This window comes from Pelobates fuscus, chromosome 9 (genome assembly GCF_036172605.1).
Source record: "Pelobates fuscus isolate aPelFus1 chromosome 9, aPelFus1.pri, whole genome shotgun sequence".
NCBI classification, from domain to species: Eukaryota; Metazoa; Chordata; class Amphibia; order Anura; family Pelobatidae; genus Pelobates; species Pelobates fuscus.
Window position 1 is genome coordinate 171,348,752 of NC_086325.1, and position 20,587 is coordinate 171,369,338.

The following is a 20,587-nucleotide window of genomic DNA, read 5'->3' on the forward strand; positions in this document are numbered from 1 at the left end:
TGTACCAGTTTAAGGTCATGCCCTTCGGGATGAAAAACGCCCCAGCTACTTTTCAGCGCTTAGTGGACCGCCTCCTTGATGGCTTCCAGGACTTCGCTTGCGCATACCTGGATGACATTGCGATCTATAGCGAGACTTGGGGGGAACACCTACAACACATAGAGACTGTGTTGGATCAGATTAGGGCCGCCGGCCTAACTCTGAAGCCGGAGAAGTGTAACTTTGGCATGGCTGAAGTTCAGTATTTGGGACACAGGGTGGGGTGTGGGAAACAACGACCAGAACCCGCTAAAGTAGAGGCCGTAGCCAATTGGCCCACACCCCACACTAAGACACAAGTGTTAGCATTTTTAGGGACAGCAGGGTACTACAGGAGATTTGTCCCTGACTACAGCGCCATCGCCAAACCCTTGACAGATTTAACAAAGAAGAACTTACCTAGGGTAGTCCTGTGGTCTCCCGCCTGTGAAACAGCATTCCAAACCTTGAAACAAGCCTTAATCAATGCACCTGTTTTGTCTGCCCCCGTCCCTAACAAAAGATTTGTCGTCCACACAGATGCGTCCATGTACGGACTGGGGGCAGTGCTAAGCCAGGTCGGCGAAGACGGGGGCGAACACCCTGTCGCGTATCTCAGCAGAAAACTGTTACCTAGAGAAGTGAGTTACGCGGCAGTGGAAAAAGAGTGCTTAGCCCTGGTCTGGGCCCTAAAGAAATTGACCCCATATCTGTATGGTCAAGAATTCACCTTAATTACTGATCATAACCCCCTTGTATGGCTGAACAGAGTAGCTGGAGATAATGGACGCTTACTGAGATGGAGTCTCGCACTACAGCCATACAATTTCTCCATCCAATACCGCCCTGGCAAGTTTAATGGGAACGCGGACGGTCTGTCCAGACAAACAGAACTATTGCCTTAACAAAGGACCGGACAGCCCCAAGTTGACCCGAAAAGGATCAATCCGGGTCTGCCGGAGTGTTCCACAAAAGGGGAGCAGTGTAACAGATCCCTCCCAACCTCTGGTGGATGTGAAACAAACAAGGGAATTACAATTTACACATCCATTCGTTTCATTCCTCTGTTCGTCTGGTTCCGTGCGAATTTCGCGTGTAATACAGAGGTGGCCGCCATTTCGGGACTTTGCACGTGTTCGCGGCCATCTTGTGTGCGAACAGCGGTGTTTGCCTGTAACCGCATGGAACTGAAAACGGATACGCAAACAGGCGAACACCGCTGAGTCCTCCAGACCTCCATAAGTTCGTACGGAAACTACCGAACGTCCCCTCGTTCGGTAGTTATATGCAATCATCTATGGGGATTCCAGCGAACTCCGCGATTCGCATGGATGGCAAGAATATCATACCTTTTTACCGTGCGAACGGAGACCGACCGCAAGGCCAAAACTCATGGAACTAATTTCGGCTAGTTGGTCTGTGCGGTCGGTCAAAACTTTGGAACGTTGTATCTCCCGAACTATACATCCGAATGGGGTGATTTTTGGATATATTGTCCCCCTGAAGGAGAGCTATCCAGCGCTACCGGATTTAAAGCTGTACCCCCTGTTTTTGGGGTACATCCAGAACTGGTGGAAAAATGTGGACATTTTAATTGGGTTATGTAGTTATCTGAGGGGAGGAGACGTGGGGGTGTTACCATCTGTATTATTGGTTGTTTTCATCCTCCCCCTGGGAGTGTTCTGTGTGTATCTATTTCTAATAAAAAGCAGGCTGGGTGTTCCAGTCCTCAGTTCATCTTGACCCTTCAAAACGTAGCCTCGTCTCGTTCTTGGAAGGGGATTATTTGGGAATATTATTCTGCTCCTGTTTACAGCTGAACCTGCTCCTCACTCTGGATATCGTGGATGGGATTACATCAGCCTACTTCTCCACAGCAGCTTGCAGGGAAAAAGGACGTCTTCAACGGCAGAAACCCTCTCTCTATCTGGGTAGCCGTTACAGTTTCTAATTGAGCTTTTGTTAAGCTGGCCTTTACGTTATCTAATAGTCTTTGATTTATTTCTTCTCTGAGGTTACCAATACGGAGAGCTGATATTTCACAGGGGTTTTCCGTATTTATCTCATTCTCTTTTGAAAGGGCTATATACATAGTTACATAGTTACATAGCTGAAAAGAGACTTGCGTCCATCAAGTTCAGCCTTCCTCACATATGTTTTTTTGCTGTTGATCCAAAAGAAGGCAAAAAACCCAGTCTGAAGCACTTCCAATTTTGCAACAAGCTAGGAAAACAATTCCCTCTTGACCCCAGAATGGCAGTCAGATTTATCCTTGGATCAAGCAGTTATTACCCTACATTGAAAGATTATATCCTTGAATATTCTGTTTTTGCAAGTATGCATCTAGTAGCTTTTTGAACATCTGTATGGACTCCACTTCTTCAGACAGAGAATTCCACATCCTGATTGTTCTTACAGTAAAAAACCTTTCCTTTGCCTTAGACGAAATCTTCTTTCTTCCAGTCTAAACGCATGGCCCCGTGTCCTATGTAAAGTCCGGTTTGTGAATAGATTTCCACACAATGGTTTGTATTGGCCCCGAATATATTTGTATAATGTTATCAAATCCCCTCTCAGGCGACATTTTGCTATACGAAATAGGTTTAAATTTGTTAACCTTTCTTAATAGCTGATATGTTCCATTCCTTTTATTAATTTTGTAGCCCACCTCTGCACTTTTTCTAGTGCCATTATATCCTTCTTTAGAACAGGTGCCCAAAATTGCACAGCATATTCAATATGTGGTCTTACCAGTGATTTATAAAGAGGCACATATTATATTAATGCCCTTTTTCATGCATGACAATACCCTACTGGCCTTGGCCACTGCTGATTGACATTGCACATTGTTGCATAGTTTGTTGTCTATAATAATTCCCAAGTCCTTTCGTGTGTTGTTATCCCTAATTCGCTTCCATTAAGGGTATACGTTGCTTGTGTATTCTTTACGCCGAAGTGCATAACCTCATCTCCACCTGATACTTTATAGCTCAGAAGATAGAGTTGTGATCTGACCATGTTATTTCAATAAGACCTTTTTTATCTTTTGTAAGAGTATAGATTCACACAGAACCAGATCTATATGGGAATATGAGTTATGTAGCCTTGACCAATGAGTGAAATCGCTTTTATCTGGATGGAAGATGTGCCATACGTCGTGGAGGCCATTTCTCTTGATAAATCTATTGAGACTTTGTGCTTGTTTGACTACCTCTCGAGATATAACCGAACCCCTTGGTAACATTTTATCTAGGCTAGGTTCTATTGCCATATTAAAATCTCCAGCCCAGATAACCGGTCCTTTTCTAACTTTATCTACCATCGCTATAATTTTATTCAGGGTACTTATCTGTTCTCTAGCAGGGGCATATACAACAAATTGTATGTATAAATTACCCTAAAAAAGGGAAGATAGTTGCCTTCCTATGTTTCCCTCTACAATTCATTTCTCATTGATCTACACTGTGTGCAGAATTATTAGGCAAATTAGTATTTTGACCACATCATCCTCTTTATGCATGTTGTCTTACTCCAAGCTGTATAGGCTCGAAAGCCTACTACCAATTAAGCATATTAGGTGATGTGCATCTCTGTAATGAGAAGGGGTGTGGTCTAATGACATCAACACCCTATATCAGGTGTGCATAATTATTAGGCAACTTCCTTTCCTTTGGCAAAATGGGTCAAAAGAAGGACTTGACAGGCTCAGAAAAGTCAAAAATAGTGAGATATCTTGCAGAGGGATGCAGCACTCTTAAAATTGCAAAGCTTCTGAAGCGTGATCATCGAACAATCAAGCGTTTCATTCAAAATAGTCAACAGGGTCGCAAGAAGCGTGTGGAGAAACCAAGGCGCAAAATAACTGCCCATGAACTGAGAAAAGTCAAGCGTGCAGCTGCCAAGATGCCACTTGCCACCAGTTTGGCCATATTTCAGAGCTGCAACATCACTGGAGTGCCCGAAAGCACAAGGTGTGCAATACCCAGAGACATGGCCAAGGTAAGAAAGGCTGAAAGACGACCACCACTGAACAAGACACACAAGCTGAAACGTCAAGACTGGGCCAAGAAATATCTCAAGACTGATTTTTCTAAGGTTTTATGGACTGATGAAATGAGTGAATCTTGATGGGCCAGATGGATGGATTGGTAAAGGGCAGAGAGCTGCAGTCCGACTCAGACGCCAGCAAGGTGGAGGTGGAGTACTGGTTTGGGCTGGTATCATCAAAGATGAGCTTGTGGGGCCTTTTCGGGTTGAGGATGGAGTCAAGCTCAACTCCCAGTTTCTGGAAGACACCTTCTTCAAGCAGTGGTACAGGAAGAAGTCTGCATCCTTCAAGAAAAACATGATTTTCATGCAGGACAATGCTCCATCACACGCGTCCAAGTACTCCACAGCGTGGCTGGCAAGAAAGGGTATAAAAGAAGAAAATCTAATGACATGGCCTCCTTGTTCACCTGATCTGAACCCCATTGAGAACCTGTGGTCCATCATCAAATGTGAGATTTACAAGGAGGGAAAACAGTACACCTCTCTGAACAGTGTCTGGGACTGGGAGGCTGTGGTTGCTGCTGCACGCAATGTTGATGGTGAACAGATCAAAACACTGACATAATCCATGGATGGCAGGCCTTTGAGTGCCCTTGCAAAGAAAGGTGGCTATATTGGTCACTGATTTGTTTTTGTTATGTTTTTGAATGTCAGAAATGTATATTTGTGAATGTTGAGATGTTATATTGGTTTCACTGGTAAAAATAAATAATTGAAATGGGTATGTATTTGTTTTTTGTTAAGTTGCCTAATAATTATGCACAGTAATAGTCACCTGCACACACAGATATCCCCCTAAAATAGCTATAACTAAAAACAAACTAAAAACTACTTCCAAAAATATTCAGCTTTGATATTAATGAGTTTTTTGGGTTCATTGAGAACATGGTTGTTGTTCAATAATAAAATTAATCCTCAAAAATACAACTTGCCTAATAATTCTGCACTCCCTGTATATATCGCCGGTCCGTCCCCTTTGCCATTTCGGTAATTAGCACCTGCCTCTGTGTATCATTTTTGTTTCTCCAGCCATTCTTTAGCTCTTTCTTGGTTTTTGAATACTGATCTGACGACATCCTTATAGACAATCAAACTAGTAGGAAACCCCCAACTATATTTAATGCCTTGTGTTCGCATTCCCTCTGCTTCTTTTTTAACCCCTTAAGGACACATGACATGTCTGACACGTCATGATTCCATTTTATTCCAGAAGTTTGGTCCTTAAGGGGTTAAAGGACCACTCTAGTGCCCGGAAAACATACTCGTTTTCCTGGCACTAGAGTGCCCTGAGGGTGCCCCCACCCTCAGGGACCCCCTCCCGCCCGGCTCTGGAAAGGGGAAAGGGGAAAAAACTTACCTTTTTCCAGCGCTGGGCGGAGAGCTCTCCTCCTCCGATCCTCCTCTTCTCCTCCCCGTCGGCTGAATGCGCACGCGCGGCAAGAGCTGCGCGCGAATTCAGCCGGTCACATAGGAAAGCATTCATAATGCTTTCCTATGGACGCTTGCGTGCTCTCACTGTGATTTTCACAGTGAGAATCACGCAAGCGCCTCTAGCGGCTGTCAGTGAGACAGCCACTAGAGGAAATAGGGGAAGGCTTAACCCATTCACAAACATAGCAGTTTCTCTGAAACTGCTATGTTTATGAAAAAATGGGTTAACCCTAGAAGGACCTGGCACCCAGACCACTTCATTAAGCTGAAGTGGTCTGGGTGCCTAGAGTGGTCCTTTAAAGTTTCTCCTAGCGAATCTAGTGGAGAAGTAGAGGTCCTGGAAGATTTTTAGGTCTTTACATTTTTCAGGTTTTTAATTCTATGAAGTCTTCATTAGTAGTGATTTGGTTCTATATGATGAGAAGGCCATAATTACATCTCTGGGAAGAGATTCCGATACTGATAATGGTTTATGTAATCTATGGAATCTTTCCATTGTTAATTGAGAGGATTCAGTTGTAATTCCCAGGGTTTCAAAGAATTCAAGCAGGTATTGCTCTAATTTATCTGTGGTGATGGATTCAGAAATATTTCTAATTCTTACATTATTCCTTCGGGACCGGTCTTCTAGGTCTACTACCCTGTTCCGCATTGATTCTACCTTGGATTCAAGTTGTGTTAGTTTGTCTCTGGTTTTGTATGAGGAAGCCTGTATAGATTCTATTTTCCCTTCTAAGGGCTGGACTCTATTCCCTAGATCAAGTAGATCGGATTTAATATCTTTCGTAATCTCCCGTATCTTTCTGGGGTAATTGTTGTTTGTTCTGGGTCGGTGGATAAATCTAATCGCTCTGCTGCCTGTGTCTTCCCAGATGATAGTCTATCCTTTGGAGCTAACAAAGAGCTTATTAAGATTTTTTTTATCTATCTTTTTGAGAATTGGGTGAAAATAACCTGATAGATTTTTCTCTTTTCTACTATTCAGTTCCATTTCCATTGTTTCTCTATCTTTCCTTGTTAGAGTTTTATCTTTGCTGGCCCTACTCTGGTATGTAGTTATATTGGCATTCAAAGTAAAGGAGAAAGGATAAAAAAATAAATAAGAACAGTTTGCGCTTTTGCTACAAATGTCCAAGTGCCTAGTTGATTTCCCATGTGGTTCATAAGCTACCCCAAATACTCAGTCCATAGAGTATATATATAAATAACAAAATTAATCTCAAATAGCCATAGGTACTTGTAACGGACCGTTTTGCACACAAGAGGTTAAAAACCGTTTAGGCGATATTCCCCTTTCCAGATGCAGAGGCAGCTACTGCAAGCACCAATCTCCCGAACTGCAAACTACACGAATCCGCCAACTCCCGAACAGGAAACACACGAACTCGGGAAACAGCCGAACAGGAAAAGCATACAATCAGCTTACACTCCTGGCAATCGGCATACAATCCAAATCCCCCAATAACGAGACGACACTTCGTTTTGAGGGTCAATCTCTTTTACTGGGGCTAACTGCCCGGCTTTTATGCAGGTCTCCCACCTGGTGGACACTCCCCTAGGAGACCAGATGGAAGACTGGGACACAAAGGGTAAAAGGACCAATCACAGACTTACACATTTCAACAATCACACAATGCATCACAATCCCTCCTCTCTGGCTTGGAGATAATTGGGTAGTAATCCAATTATCTCCAAGGACAGAGGGAAAACTCCATTACACACATTTTCAGTAAAAAGACATAAAATTACATACTGTTACATTTATCCCATAATTCATACACTTTCTACATATCCCCAGATAGCTTAGATCTGAGCGCACATTATTACCGAATGGCGCTCAGATCACATACATACAGTTCAATCGCCATGGAGCCAAAGTCTTTCCCATAGCCTTTCGTTACTCGAATAGGCTCCATGGCATGGCTATCTGGGGTGATGCTGTTCATACTGAATGCAGAGGTAAGGAGGCTGGCGGCTCAGCGGTGTATGCGCAAATAAGTGTCCGTTTTCAGTTCCATAGTTTGGGCGCTAAACACCGCTGGCCGTTCGGGAGTTAAAATGGCCGCTGCCACGTGTTCGGCAAACGAACAAAGGCCACCCAGCGTTCGTCAATTAAGCTGCAGTTAACCGCAGCTTCTGGGCGGTCAATTGACGGCACACTCCAGTTCCCAAGTGGTCGATTGTTCGGTACTTTGTTCGATAGATTGAATCTACAGAACACCCCGGCAGAAAGGCACGAATACGCCTTTCTGCAGGGAAAATAAAAGGTTTTAAATGCCGGGCCATAATCTAAAGCTGGCATAGGCAACCTTCGGCACTGCAGATGTTTTGGACTACACCTCCCATGATGCTTTGGGAGCATTATGGGTGTAAGAGCATTATGGGGGATGTAGTCCACAACATCTGGAGTGCCGAAGGTTGCCTACCCCTGGTCTAAAGGGAGCAGGCGAGCAACCAGGCTCCTCCAGTGGACAGTGGTGAGGCTGGTTCCACCACAGTACTTCCTTAAAAAGAGAAACACCCACATATAGACAAAAAAAAGTTTGGTATGTGTGTTTCTTCTTGTTAATATCGACAGATATTGGTTCTTTTATGCAGAATTCTTCCTACTCCCACATTTTTGTGCTGCTTCAAGACCTTCAGAGAATGTTGGATAACCACCCGACCAACGAGTCTGTTCTAATTACTTATGGCGTAACCACATGGCCACTGGAGTTGATCACCAAGACAAAAAAAATTGTTGTTAGGACCTGTTACTTTTGTATAATGCTGGATATCATCCAATTCTTTATCCTGTCCTCAGGCTGAAGCTGCATCAAATCTTTTGTGTAGGGATATCTGACTGGTTTAGGCGCCTCCTCTATTCGAAGGCCCACTCCAGGACGTACCCACTTTTCCACATGTCGCAAACCCAGAGCCAGCCGGCCAAACTGTTATTTTAGCTTGAGTGGTAGTAGACGGACTCACAGAGACTGCAGTAAAGCATAGGCCGGGCTAGGAGATGAGGTAAGGATAAAGCTTGCGGCGGAGGTTTCCTTATCGGCGTTTCATCAATCGGCTACTTTCACAGAACGGCTACAAGAGGCAGCTTGTTTCTTCCCTCAGACACCAGAAACATGGAGCGTTTTTCCCCATGAGACTTCCCTGCTTTGGAACACGCCTCTACGTGTATGCGTGCTTGTTTGCCCCCAAAGCTACCATTTTACATAATTGTGCAACCCTAGTTCTCTTTGAACACGGCCCCTCTCCCATTGTTCTCTCTGACCCCAACCCCATTCCCATGGTTCTCTCTGACTCCAACCCCACTCCCCTGGCTCTCTCTAACCCCAGCACCACTCCCGTGGGTCTCTCTGATCCCAACCCCATTCCCCTGGTTCTCTCTGACCCTAACCCCATTCCCCTGGTTCTCTCTGACCCTAACCCCATTCCCCTGGTTCTCTCTGACCCCAGCACCACTTCCCTGGTTCTTTCTGAACCTGGACACTCTCCCCTTGTACTCTCTGACCCCAATCCCACTCCCGTGCTTCTCTCTAACCCCGGACGCTCTCCCCTGGTTCTCTTTGACCCCGGGTCCACTCCCCTGTTTCTCTCTGACCCTGGACTCTCTCCCCTGGTTCTCTCTGACCCCGGCACCACTCCCCTAGTTCTCTCTTTCCCCGGACCCACTCCACTGGTTCTCATTGACCCTGGCACCACTTCCCTGGTTCTCTCTGACCCCGCCACCACTTTCCTGGTTCTCTCTGACCCCGCCACCACTTTCCTGGTTCTCTCTGACTCCGGACGCTCTCCCCTGGTTCTCTCTGACTCCGGACGCTCTCCCCTGGTTCTCTCTGTCCTCGGACGCTCTCCCCTGGTTCTCTCTGTCCTCGGACGCCCTCCCCTGGTTCTCTCTGTCCTCGGACGCCCTCCCCTGGTTCTCTCTGTCCTCGGACGCCCTCCCCTGGTTCTCTCTGTCCTCGGACGCCCTCCCCTGGTTCTCTCTGTCCTCGGACGCCCTCCCCTGGTTCTCTCTGTCCTCGTACGCAATCCCCTGGTTCTCTCTGTCCTCTGACGCTCTCCCCTGGTTCTCTCTGACCCCGGATGCTCTCCCCTTGTCCTCTCTCTCCCTGGACACTCTCACTTGGTTCTCTCTGAGCCTGGACGCTCTCCCCTGGTGCTCTATGACCCTGGACGCTCTCCCCTAGTTCTCTCTGACCCTGGATGCTCTCCCCTGGTTCTCTCTGACCCCAGCACCTCTCCCTTGTCCTCTCTCTCTCCCTGGACACTCTCACTTGGTTCTCTCTGATCCTGGACGCTCGCCCCTGGTTCTCTCTGTCCTCAGACGCTCGCCCCTGGTTCTCTCTGTCCTCGGACGCTCGCCCCTGGTTCTCTCTGTCCTCGGACGCTCGCCCCTGGTTCTCTCTGTCCTCGGACGCTCGCCCCTGGTTCTCTCTGTCCTCGGACGCTCGCCCCTGGTTCTCTCTGTCCTCGGACGCTCGCCCCTGGTTCTCTCTGTCCTCGGACGCTCGCCCCTGGTTCTCTCTGTCCTCGGACGCTCGCCCCTGGTTCTCTCTGTCCTCGGACGCTCGCCCCTGGTTCTCTCTGTCCTCGGACGCTCGCCCCTGGTTCTCTCTGTCCTCGGACGCTCGCCCCTGGTTCTCTCTGTCCTCGGACGCTCGCCCCTGGTTCTCTCTGTCCTCGGACGCTCGCCCCTGGTTCTCTCTGTCCTCGGACGCTTGCCCCTGGTTCTCTCTGTCCTCGGACGCTCGCCCCTGGTTCTCTCTGTCCTCGGACGCTCGCCCCTGGTTCTCTCTGTCCTCGGACGCTCCCCCTGGTTCTCTCTGTCCTCGGACGCTCGCCCCTGGTTCTCTCTGTCCTCGGACGCTCGCCCCTGGTTCTCTCTGTCCTCGGACGCTCTCCCCTGGTTCTCTCTGTCCTCGGATGCCCTCCCCTGGTTCTCTCTGTCCTCGGACGCACTCCCCTGGTTCTCTCTGTCCTCTGACGCTCTCCCCTGGTTCTCTCTGACCCCGGATGCTCTCCCCTGGTTCTCTCTGACCCCGGTGCCTCTCCCCTTGTCCTCTCTCTCCCTGGACACTCTCACTTGGTTCTCTCTGAGCCTGGACGCTCTCCCCTGGTGCTCTATGACCCTGGACACTCTCCCCTAGTTCTCTCTGACCCTGGATGCTCTCCCCTGGTTCTCTCTGACCCCAGCACCTCTCCCCTTGTCCTCTCTCTCCCTGGACACTCTCCCTTGGTTCTCTCTGATCCTGGACGCTCGCCCCTGGTTCTCTCTGTCCTCGGACGCTCGCCCCTGGTTCTCTCTGTCCTCGGACACTCGCCCCTGGTTCTCTCTGTCCTCGGACACTCGCCCCTGGTTCTCTCTGTCCTCGGACACTCGCCCTTGGTTCTCTCTGTCCTCGGACGCTCGCCCCTGGTTCTCTCTTTCCTCGGACGCTCGCCCCTGGTTCTCTCTTTCCTCGGACGCTCGCCCCTGGTTCTCTCTTTCCTCGGACGCTCGCCCCTGGTTCTCTCTGTCCTCGGATGCTCGCCCCTGGTTCTCTCTGTCCTCGGACGCTCGCCCCTGGTTCTCTCTGTCCTCGGACGCTCGCCGCTGGTTCTCTCTGTCCTCGGACGCTCGCGGCTGGTTCTCTCTGTCCTCGACGCTCGCCCGTGGTTCTCTCTGTCCTCGGACGCTCGCCCCTGGTTCTCTCTGTCCTCGGACGCTCGCCCCTGGTTCTCTCTGTCCTCGGACGCTCGCCCCTGGTTCTCTCTGTCCTCGGACGCTCGCCCCTGGTTCTCTCTGTCCTCGGACGCTCTCCCCTGGTTCTCTCTGTCCTCGGACGCTCTCCCCTGGTTCTCTCTGTCCTTGGACGCTCTCCCCTGGTTCTCTCTGTCCTTGGACGCTCTCCCCTGGTTCTCTCTGTCCTTGGACGCTCTCCCCTGGTTCTCTCTGTCCTTGGACGCTCTCCCCTGGTTCTCTCTGTCCTTGGACGCTCTCCCCTGGTTCTCTCTGTCCTTGGATGCTCTCCCCTGGTTCTCTCTGACCCCAGCGCCTCTCCGCTTCTCCTCTCTCTCCCTGGACACTCTCCCTTGGTTCTCTCTGACCCTGGACGCTCTCCCCTGGTTCTCTCTGTCCTCGGACGACCTCCCCTGGTTCTCTCTGACCCCGGACGCTCTCCCCTGGTTTTCTCTGACCCCGGATGCTCTCCCTTGGTTCTCTCTGACCCTGGACGCTCTCCCCTGGTTCTCTCTGTCCTCGGGTGCTCTCCCGTGGTTCTCTCTGACCCCGGCACCACTCCCCTGGTTATCTCTGACCCCAGACGCACACCCATGGTTCTCTCTGACCCTGGCCCCTCTCCCATGGTGCTCTCTGCCCCAAACCCCATCCCCCTGGTTTTCTCTGACCCCGTGCCCCTCTCGCCTGGTTTTCTGACTGCAGGCCCCTCTCCCTTGGTTCTCTCTGACCCAGAGACATTGATGAGTTCTCCATGTATAGCTGATATAGCCCGGGCAGACCCTGTCACAGTCCTCACTCAAAAAGTGATGACACTGATTTGTCTGTTTACTCACACAGGAGCCCAGCACCAAGAGGATTAAACCGGTCACCAAAGGGTTGTCAGCAGCTAGCAGTTCCCCACAACCCAAAGTCACTCCTCTCAAGAAACTCGGCCTCTCAATCCAGGTAATGGCAAATAGAATGGAGAGAGCAATTCATTCTAATGGCTGGTTATGGGGCAATTGGTGTTGAATGGCTGGGAATGGGGCAGTTAGTGTGCGAATGGCTGGGGCAGTTAGTGTGTGAATGGCTAGTTATGAGGCAGTTAGTGTGTGAATTGCTGTGGACGGGGCAGTTAGTGTGTGAATGGCTGGTCATAAAAACATAGAATGTGACGGCAGATAAGAACCATTCGGCCCATCTAGTCTGCCCAATTTTCTAAATACTTTTATTAGTCCCTGGCCTTATCTTATAGTTAGGATAGCCTTATGCCTATGCCATGCATGCTTAAACTCCTTTACTGTGTTAACCTCTACCACTTCAGCTGGAAGGCTATTCCATGCATCCACTACCATCTCAGTAAAGTAATACTTCCTGATATTATTTTTAAAACTTTGTCCCTCTAATTTAAGACTATGTCCTCTTGTTGTGTTAGTTTTTCTTCTTTTAAATATAGTCTCCTCCTTTACTGTGTTGATTCCCTTTATGAATTTAAATGTTTCTATCATATCCCCCCTGTCTCGTCTTTCCTCCAAGCTATACATGTTAAGATCCTTTAACCTTTCCTGGTAAGTTTTATCCTGCAATCCATGAACCAGTTTAGTAGCCCTTCTCTGAACTCTCTCTAAGGTATCAATATCCTTCTGAAGATACGGTCTCCAGTACTACCTACAATACTCCAAGTGAGGTCTCACCAGTGTTCTGTACAATGGCATGAGCACTTCCCTCTTTCTAATAAGTTAGTGTGTTAATGGCTGTTATGGGGCAGTTAGTGTGTGAATGGTTGGGGACGGGCAGTTAGTGCTTGAATGGCTGGGTATGGGGTGGCTACTGTGTGAATGGCTGGGGATGGGGCGGCTAGTGTGTGAATGGCTGGGGATGGGGCAGTTAGTGTGTGGCTGGGGATGGGGAAGTTAGATACTATCGGTTATTTAGTTAATTAAGTCTGAGATGGAACTGGAATAGAACTCTGTGATAGGAGTGAAATAGAGAAATGGAGCTCTGGGATGGCAGTGGAAGAGCGGATCTGAGCTCTGGGATAGGAGTGGAAGAGAGGAATGGAGCTCTGGGATGGAAGTGAAATAGCGGAATGGAGCTCTGAGCTTGGAGTAGAATAGAGGAATTGGGGTCTGGGATTGGAGTAGAATAGAGGAATTGGGGTCTGGGATTGGAGTAGAATAGAGGAATGGGGGTTTGGGATTGGAGTAGAATAGAGGAATTGGGGTCTGGGATTGGAGTAGAATAGAGGAATGGGGCTCTGGGATTGGAGTAGAATAGAGGAATGGGGGTTTGGGATTGGAGTAGAATAGAGGAATTGGGGTCTGGGATTGGAGTAGAATAGAGGAATGGGGCTCTGGGATTGGAGTAGAATAGAGGAATGGGGCTCTGGGATGGAAGTGAAATAGTGGAATGGAGCTCTGAGCTTGGAGTAGAATAGAGGAATGGGGCTCTGGGATTGGAGTAGAATAGAGGAATTGGGGTCTGGGATTGGAGTAGAATAGAGGAATTGGGGTCTGGGATTGGAGTAGAATAGAGGAATGGGGCTCTGGGATTGGAGTAGAATAGAGGAATGGGGCTCTGGGATTGGAGTAGAATAGAGGAATGGGGCTCTGGGATATAAGTGATTGGGGCTCCTAGTTGGAGCTATGTTCATTATGTAGGCCCTAATTGTGACTATGTTTGTGTAGCGTTCTATTGGCTCCAAGAATGACAGTCGCCTATTCAACTTCTCTCCGCGGACACGGAGCTGGGATCCAGGAGCCGGACCAAAGAAACGAAGCAGCAAGCTGTGGAGTGAGACTTTCAGCAACGCCAGGGAAGAACTGTCTTCACGAGAGATCAAAAGGCAGGAGGTGAGTCAATGGGCCAGATAGGGTACAATCCACTCAACGTTCGTCCTTGTACAGAGACAAGTATACACCAGGAATTGCAGTGAATTGAACATTGCAAGTTTTGTAACTAAGTAGCTGATATGAGGATATTTTCAATTTGCCCAGGTTTGTAGTTTGCGGTATATTGGGTGGGTATAAGGTATGTAGTTTGGGGTATATTTGGGGTCGGTATAAGGTTTGTAGTTTGCGGTATATTGGGTGGGTATAAGGTATGTAGTTTGGGGTATATTTGGGGTCGGTATAGGGTTTGTAGTTTGAGGTATATTGGGTGGGTATAAGGTATGTAGTTTGGGGTATATTTGGGGTCGGTATAAGGTTTGTAGTTTGCGGTATATTGGGTGGGTATAAGGTATGTAGTTTGGGGTATATTTGGGGTCGGTATAAGGTTTGTAGTTTGCGGTATATTGGGTGGGTATAAGGTATGTAGTTTGGGGTATATTTGGGGTCGGTATAAGGTTTGTAGTTTGCGGTATATTGGGTGGGTATAAGGTATGTAGTTTGGGGTATATTTGGGGTCGGTATAAGGTTTGTAGTTTGAGGTATATTGGGTGGGTATAAGGTATGTAGTTTGGGGTATATTTGGGGTCGGTATAAGGTTTGTAGTTTGCGGTATATTGGGTGGGTATAAGGTATGTAGTTTGGGGTATATTTAGGGTCGGTATAAGGTTTGTAGTTTGAGGTATATTGGGTGGGTATAAGGTATGTAGTTTGGGGTATATTTGGGGTCGGTATAAGGTTTGTAGTTTGCGGTATATTGGGTGGGTATAAGGTATGTAGTTTGGGGTATATTTAGGGTCGGTATAAGGTTTGTAGTTTGAGGTATATTGGGTGGGTATAAGGTATGTAGTTTGGGGTATATTTAGGGTCGGTATAAGGTTTGTAGTTTGCGGTATATTGGGTGGGTATAAGGTTTGTAGTTTGGGGTATATTTAGGGTCGGTATAAGGTTTGTAGTTTGAGGTATATTGGGTGGGTATAAGGTATGTAGTTTGGGGTATATTTAGGGTCGGTATAAGGTTTGTAGTTTGCGGTATATTGGGTGGGTATAAGGTATGTAGTTTGGGGTATATTTAGGGTCGGTATAAGGTTTGTAGTTTGAGGTATATTGGGTGGGTATAAGGTATGTAGTTTGGGGTATATTTAGGGTCGGTATAAGGTTTGTAGTTTGCGGTATATTGGGTGGGTATAAGGTTTGTAGTTTGGGGTATATTTAGGGTCGGTATAAGGTTTGTAGTTTGAGGTATATTGGGTGGGTATAAGGTATGTAGTTTGGGGTATATTTAGGGTCGGTATAAGGTTTGTAGTTTGAGGTATATTGGGTGGGTATAAGGTTTGTAGTTTGAGGTATATTGGGTGGGTATAAGGTATGTAGTTTGGGGTATATTTAGGGTCGGTATAAGGTTTGTAGTTTGAGGTATATTGGGTGGGTATAAGGTATGTAGTTTGGGGTATATTTAGGGTCGGTATAAGGTTTGTAGTTTGAGGTATATTGGGTGGGTATAAGGTATGTAGTTTGGGGTATATTTAGGGTCGGTGTAAGGTTTGTAGTTTGAGGTATATTGGGTGGGTATAAGGTATGTAGTTTGGGGTATATTTAGGGTCGGTATAAGGTTTGTAGTTTGAGGTATATTGGGTGGGTATAAGGTATGTAGTTTGGGGTATATTTAGGGTCGGTATAAGGTTTGTAGTTTGAGGTATATTGGGTGGGTATAAGGTATGTAGTTTGAGGTATATTGGGTGGGTATAAGGTATGTAGTTTGGGGTATATTTAGGGTCGGTATAAGGTTTGTAGTTTGAGGTATATTGGGTGGGTATAAGGTATGTAGTTTGGGGTATATTTAGGGTCGGTATAAGGTTTGTAGTTTGAGGTATATTGGGTGGGTATAAGGTATGTAGTTTGGGGTATATTTAGGGTCGGTATAAGGTTTGTAGTTTGAGGTATATTGGGTGGGTATAAGGTATGTAGTTTGGGGTATATTTAGGGTCGGTATAAGGTTTGTAGTTTGAGGTATATTGGGTGGGTATAAGGTATGTAGTTTGGGGTATATTTAGGGTCGGTATAAGGTTTGTAGTTTGAGGTATATTGGGTGGGTATAAGGTATGTAGTTTGAGGTATATTGGGTGGGTATAAGGTATGTAGTTTGGGGTATATTTAGGGTCGGTATAAGGTTTGTAGTTTGAGGTATATTGGGTGGGTATAAGGTATGTAGTTTGGGGTATATTTAGGGTCGGTATAAGGTTTGTAGTTTGAGGTATATTGGGTGGGTATAAGGTATGTAGTTTGGGGTATATTTAGGGTCGGTATAAGGTTTGTAGTTTGAGGTATATTGGGTGGGTATAAGGTATGTAGTTTGGGGTATATTTAGGGTCGGTATAAGGTTTGTAGTTTGAGGTATATTGGGTGGGTATAAGGTATGTAGTTTGGGGTATATTTAGGGTCGGTATAAGGTTTGTAGTTTGAGGTATATTGGGTGGGTATAAGGTATGTAGTTTGGGGTATATTTAGGGTCGGTATAAGGTTTGTAGTTTGAGGTATATTGGGTGGGTATAAGGTATGTAGTTTGGGGTATATTTAGGGTCGGTATAAGGTTTGTAGTTTGAGGTATATTGGGTGGGTATAAGGTATGTAGTTTGGGGTATATTTGGGGTCGGTATAAGGTTTGTAGTTTGAGGTATATTGGGTGGGTATAAGGTATGTAGTTTGGGGTATATTTAGGGTCGGTATAAGGTTTGTAGTTTGAGGTATATTGGGTGGGTATAAGGTATGTAGTTTGGGGTATATTTAGGGTCGGTATAAGGTTTGTAGTTTGAGGTATATTGGGTGGGTATAAGGTATGTAGTTTGGGGTATATTTAGGGTCGGTATAAGGTTTGTAGTTTGAGGTATATTGGGTGGGTATAAGGTATGTAGTTTGGGGTATATTTAGGGTCGGTATAAGGTTTGTAGTTTGAGGTATATTGGGTGGGTATAAGGTATGTAGTTTGGGGTATATTTAGGGTCGGTATAAGGTTTGTAGTTTGAGGTATATTGGGTGGGTATAAGGTATGTAGTTTGGGGTATATTTGGGGTCGGTATAAGGTTTGTAGTTTGAGGTATATTGGGTGGGTATAAGGTATGTAGTTTGGGGTATATTTAGGGTCGGTATAAGGTTTGTAGTTTGAGGTATATTGGGTGGGTATAAGGTATGTAGTTTGGGGTATATTTGGGTGGGTATAAGGTTTGTAGTTTGAGGTATATTGGGTGGGTATAAGGTATGTAGTTTGGGGTATATTTGGGGTCGGTATAAGGTTTGTAGTTTGAGGTATATTGGGTGGGTATAAGGTATGTAGTTTGGGGTATATTTGGGGTCGGTATAAGGTTTGTAGTTTGAGGTATATTGGGTGGGTATAAGGTATGTAGTTTGGGGTATATTTAGGGTTGGTATAAGGTTTGTAGTTTGAGGTATATTGGGTGGGTATAAGGTATGTAGTTTGAGGTATATTGGGTGGGTATAAGGTATGTAGTTTGCGGTATATTGGGTGGGTATAAGGTATGTAGTTTGGGGTATATTTGGGTGGGTATAAGGTATGTAGTTTGGGGTATATTTGGGGTCGGTATAAGGTTTGTAGTTTGCGGTATATTGGGTGGGTATAAGCTTTGCAGTTTGGGATATATACTTGCCCTAACTCTGCAACCTCACTCTACAACTCAGCTCTCTCCTCTTGTCACGGTTGGCGGTATGGAAACCGGGACCCCTGAGTGCCTGATGAGAAGTTGGGAGTCTCCAGTTGAGCACCAGCGTTTGTGCGGCCACATACCAGGGCCCTAATGCAGCTACAGCGGATCCCAGGAACTAGGAGCTAGGAAGTAAGCAGGCCTCCCAGGAGCTGAATAGGGAGGCTCTGCAGCAAGAATGTATCCAGTACAGAAACTAACCAAGACTAGGAAAGGCACCAAACAAGAAAACAAGACAGAACTAGTAGAACCCAGAACCAGAGATAGGAAGCTAAACCCAGAATATGTACACAATACATAAGGGAACATTAACTAAACAGGGGCAGGACAGGACTGTACATGGACTGGGATTACAAAATAAAACAAGACAAGATATGATAGGCAAAACAAGAGGAGAAATAACTAATCACTATATATGGAAATCATGGGGATTTAGTCACACTATATGATCATACATTGCATAAGCCTGCCAACAACGTCAATGTACCCCATATCTGGCAGGTCCTACACTGCCTAATGTATGCTAAACCATCCTAAGAAGACATATATAGCACTTACCTGCAAGAAAGGGTAGAGACTTGAAACACTGCTGCAGGTCCAGACTGAAACAAAAGGAAAATGGAAAACAAACGGCTGTGGCAACATAAAACAAACATATAAATGAATCCGGGAGACTGGGAATTCCAGGGACAGATTATAGGAACGAACCCAGAAAACCCAGCATAAAGAAAACCAGACATAGAATAGAAAACCAAAAAACCAACAAAAACTAAACAGGGATAGTAAAAAGAGTACTGGATACCAGAAGCCAAAGCCAGACATCTCCGCAGAACATGGCATGATGTGACACCTCTCAACTCGACATCATGGCACCTCCTACAATTAAACGCAGCAAGCGCCCCCTAATTACAAACCTTGCACACCAAGCTGACCCGTTACCTCCAATAATGTTCCAGAACTGCTGAACGCTGCTGGAGAAAGTCTCACTTTGCATCTGACTTTCTCCATTATAAATTTATGCTGAGCTCATACAGCTTGAAACTTTCCTCTGCAAAAGTAAATTACTTTAACACCCTCATAAGTATTTCACACTTTTTTTTTGTAAATATGTTTTTATTTAGTATTTTCAGTTTCAAATTGTTCCAGTAAACATAGTATTGTATAGACATGCAGTAGGTGGTGACACGCAGGTCGCCGTATGGCACTTGTGTAAGCAGTATTCAAGCAAGTAGGTAGAGGTGACTCGCAGGTCACGTCACGGCTTTATGGGAGAAATGTATGAGCAAACAAGTAATGGTGACTCGCAGGTCACAGCATAGTATTTCTGGAAGCATTTTATGGACATGTAATCGAAGTAGGTGCATAGATCACTACATAGTATGCGTATAGTTTCTCCACCTGCACAGTTCAACCTCGGCCCAGGGGAACGAGCGCAGCCCGAGCGGCGGCGGCTCTGGTCAGGGCACTCTAGGTTTGTATTGCATCTTATGTATGCCGACCTCCCCGGCTGCGCCCGTCCCCATGCGCCGAGTGGGTTTCGTGTACCGTGTCCGTTCGCATGGCTGTGGTGTGACGGTCAGGTATCCCTCCTGTGAGGTGGTCTGGTGTCGTGGCAGAGTGTTCTATCGGTCACAGTGGGGTTCGGTAGGACGTCCAACCCCCGTGATCAAGGGTCTGTTCGTGGAGGTGCAATTACTGTGGTCTCCCCTTGGGGAAGTGAGTATCGTCGCAGGAGCTGTTCATGTCCGCTCTGTTGTCGCTCCGGCTGTGAGCCATGCTAATGGTCGGTGTGTGTGTGCCAGAGGGTAGGGGGAAATCGGGAATGACTTGTCAGGGAGGGTGGGGGAAGGGTGCGTCTGCGTCCAAGTCCCTTCTGTCTGAGTCCGTCCTGTGGTTGTCCGGTCTTTTCGTCCCCTCAGTGTGTCATTATGGGTCGTATCGAAGTCTGGTCTCAAAGTCTGCCCTTGTGGTGGTCAGTATCCATTGGGTCCATATTTCCATGTACCTGGTCGTTGCGTTGGATGTAGTCATAATGAGTTCCTCTATGGCCCTAAGCTCCTCCATTTGGGAGAACCAAGATGTTAGCGGAGGTGTCATTTGCCGTTTCCAGAATTGGGGTATTACCTGCTTGGCAATATTTAGGATTCTGATGGTCAGTGAGTGTTTGTAGCGTGTTCTCGGGGTCTGTGTGTGGTGAAGGAGCATGTGTTCTGGAAGGAAGGGGGGTGGTATGTCGGTGAAGGTTTTCAGGATGCTGTGTATGCCCCGCCAGAAGGGCTGCACCAGTTCACAATCCCACCAGAGGTGGAGTGCAGTGCCGGTCTCCCTGTTGCACCTCCAACAGAGGTCTGTGTGTTCAGGGTCTATGGCATGCAGTACCATTGGGGTACGGTACCAGTTCGTTAGCAGCTTAAACGCTGTCTCTTGGGTTTTGCTGAAGACTGAACAGTGGTGTGTCAAGTAACACATCTGTTCCCATTCTTCCTCCGTGAAAGTCTTCCCTAATGTTCGTTCCCATTTCCCCATGAATTTAGGAGTCTCCGCTGGTGTTTCCCTTTGTAGCAGGGCGTATATGTGTGAGATCCCGTGAGGTTGCGGGTCTGGCTCCATACATAGCCTCTCAAATGTGGTGGGGTCGCGCTTCCTTGCCATGCCCTCAGGGAGGGTGTGCACATAACTCCGAAGCTGTCTGTGTTTAAGGTGGTGTAAAAGGGTGGGGGCGGTCCCTTCCAGTAAGGTCGGGAGTGTCTTGCATTACGTCCCCGCCAGAAGGTGATGTAGTCTGGGGA

At 46.9% G+C, this 20,587-nt stretch overlaps 1 protein-coding gene across 1 annotated transcript in view; it reads left to right on the top strand.

Moving 5' to 3' along the window:
• LOC134573416 (rho guanine nucleotide exchange factor 3-like) overlaps positions 1 to 20,587 on the top strand; it is a 61,426-nt gene that overhangs the window by 22,418 nt on the left and 18,421 nt on the right. The window contains exons 4-5 of the mRNA XM_063433170.1: positions 12,053 to 12,160; positions 13,882 to 14,046. Of these exons, the coding sequence (XP_063289240.1) occupies positions 12,053 to 12,160; positions 13,882 to 14,046 (273 nt within the window). The remainder of the gene's footprint in view (positions 1 to 12,052; positions 12,161 to 13,881; positions 14,047 to 20,587) is intronic.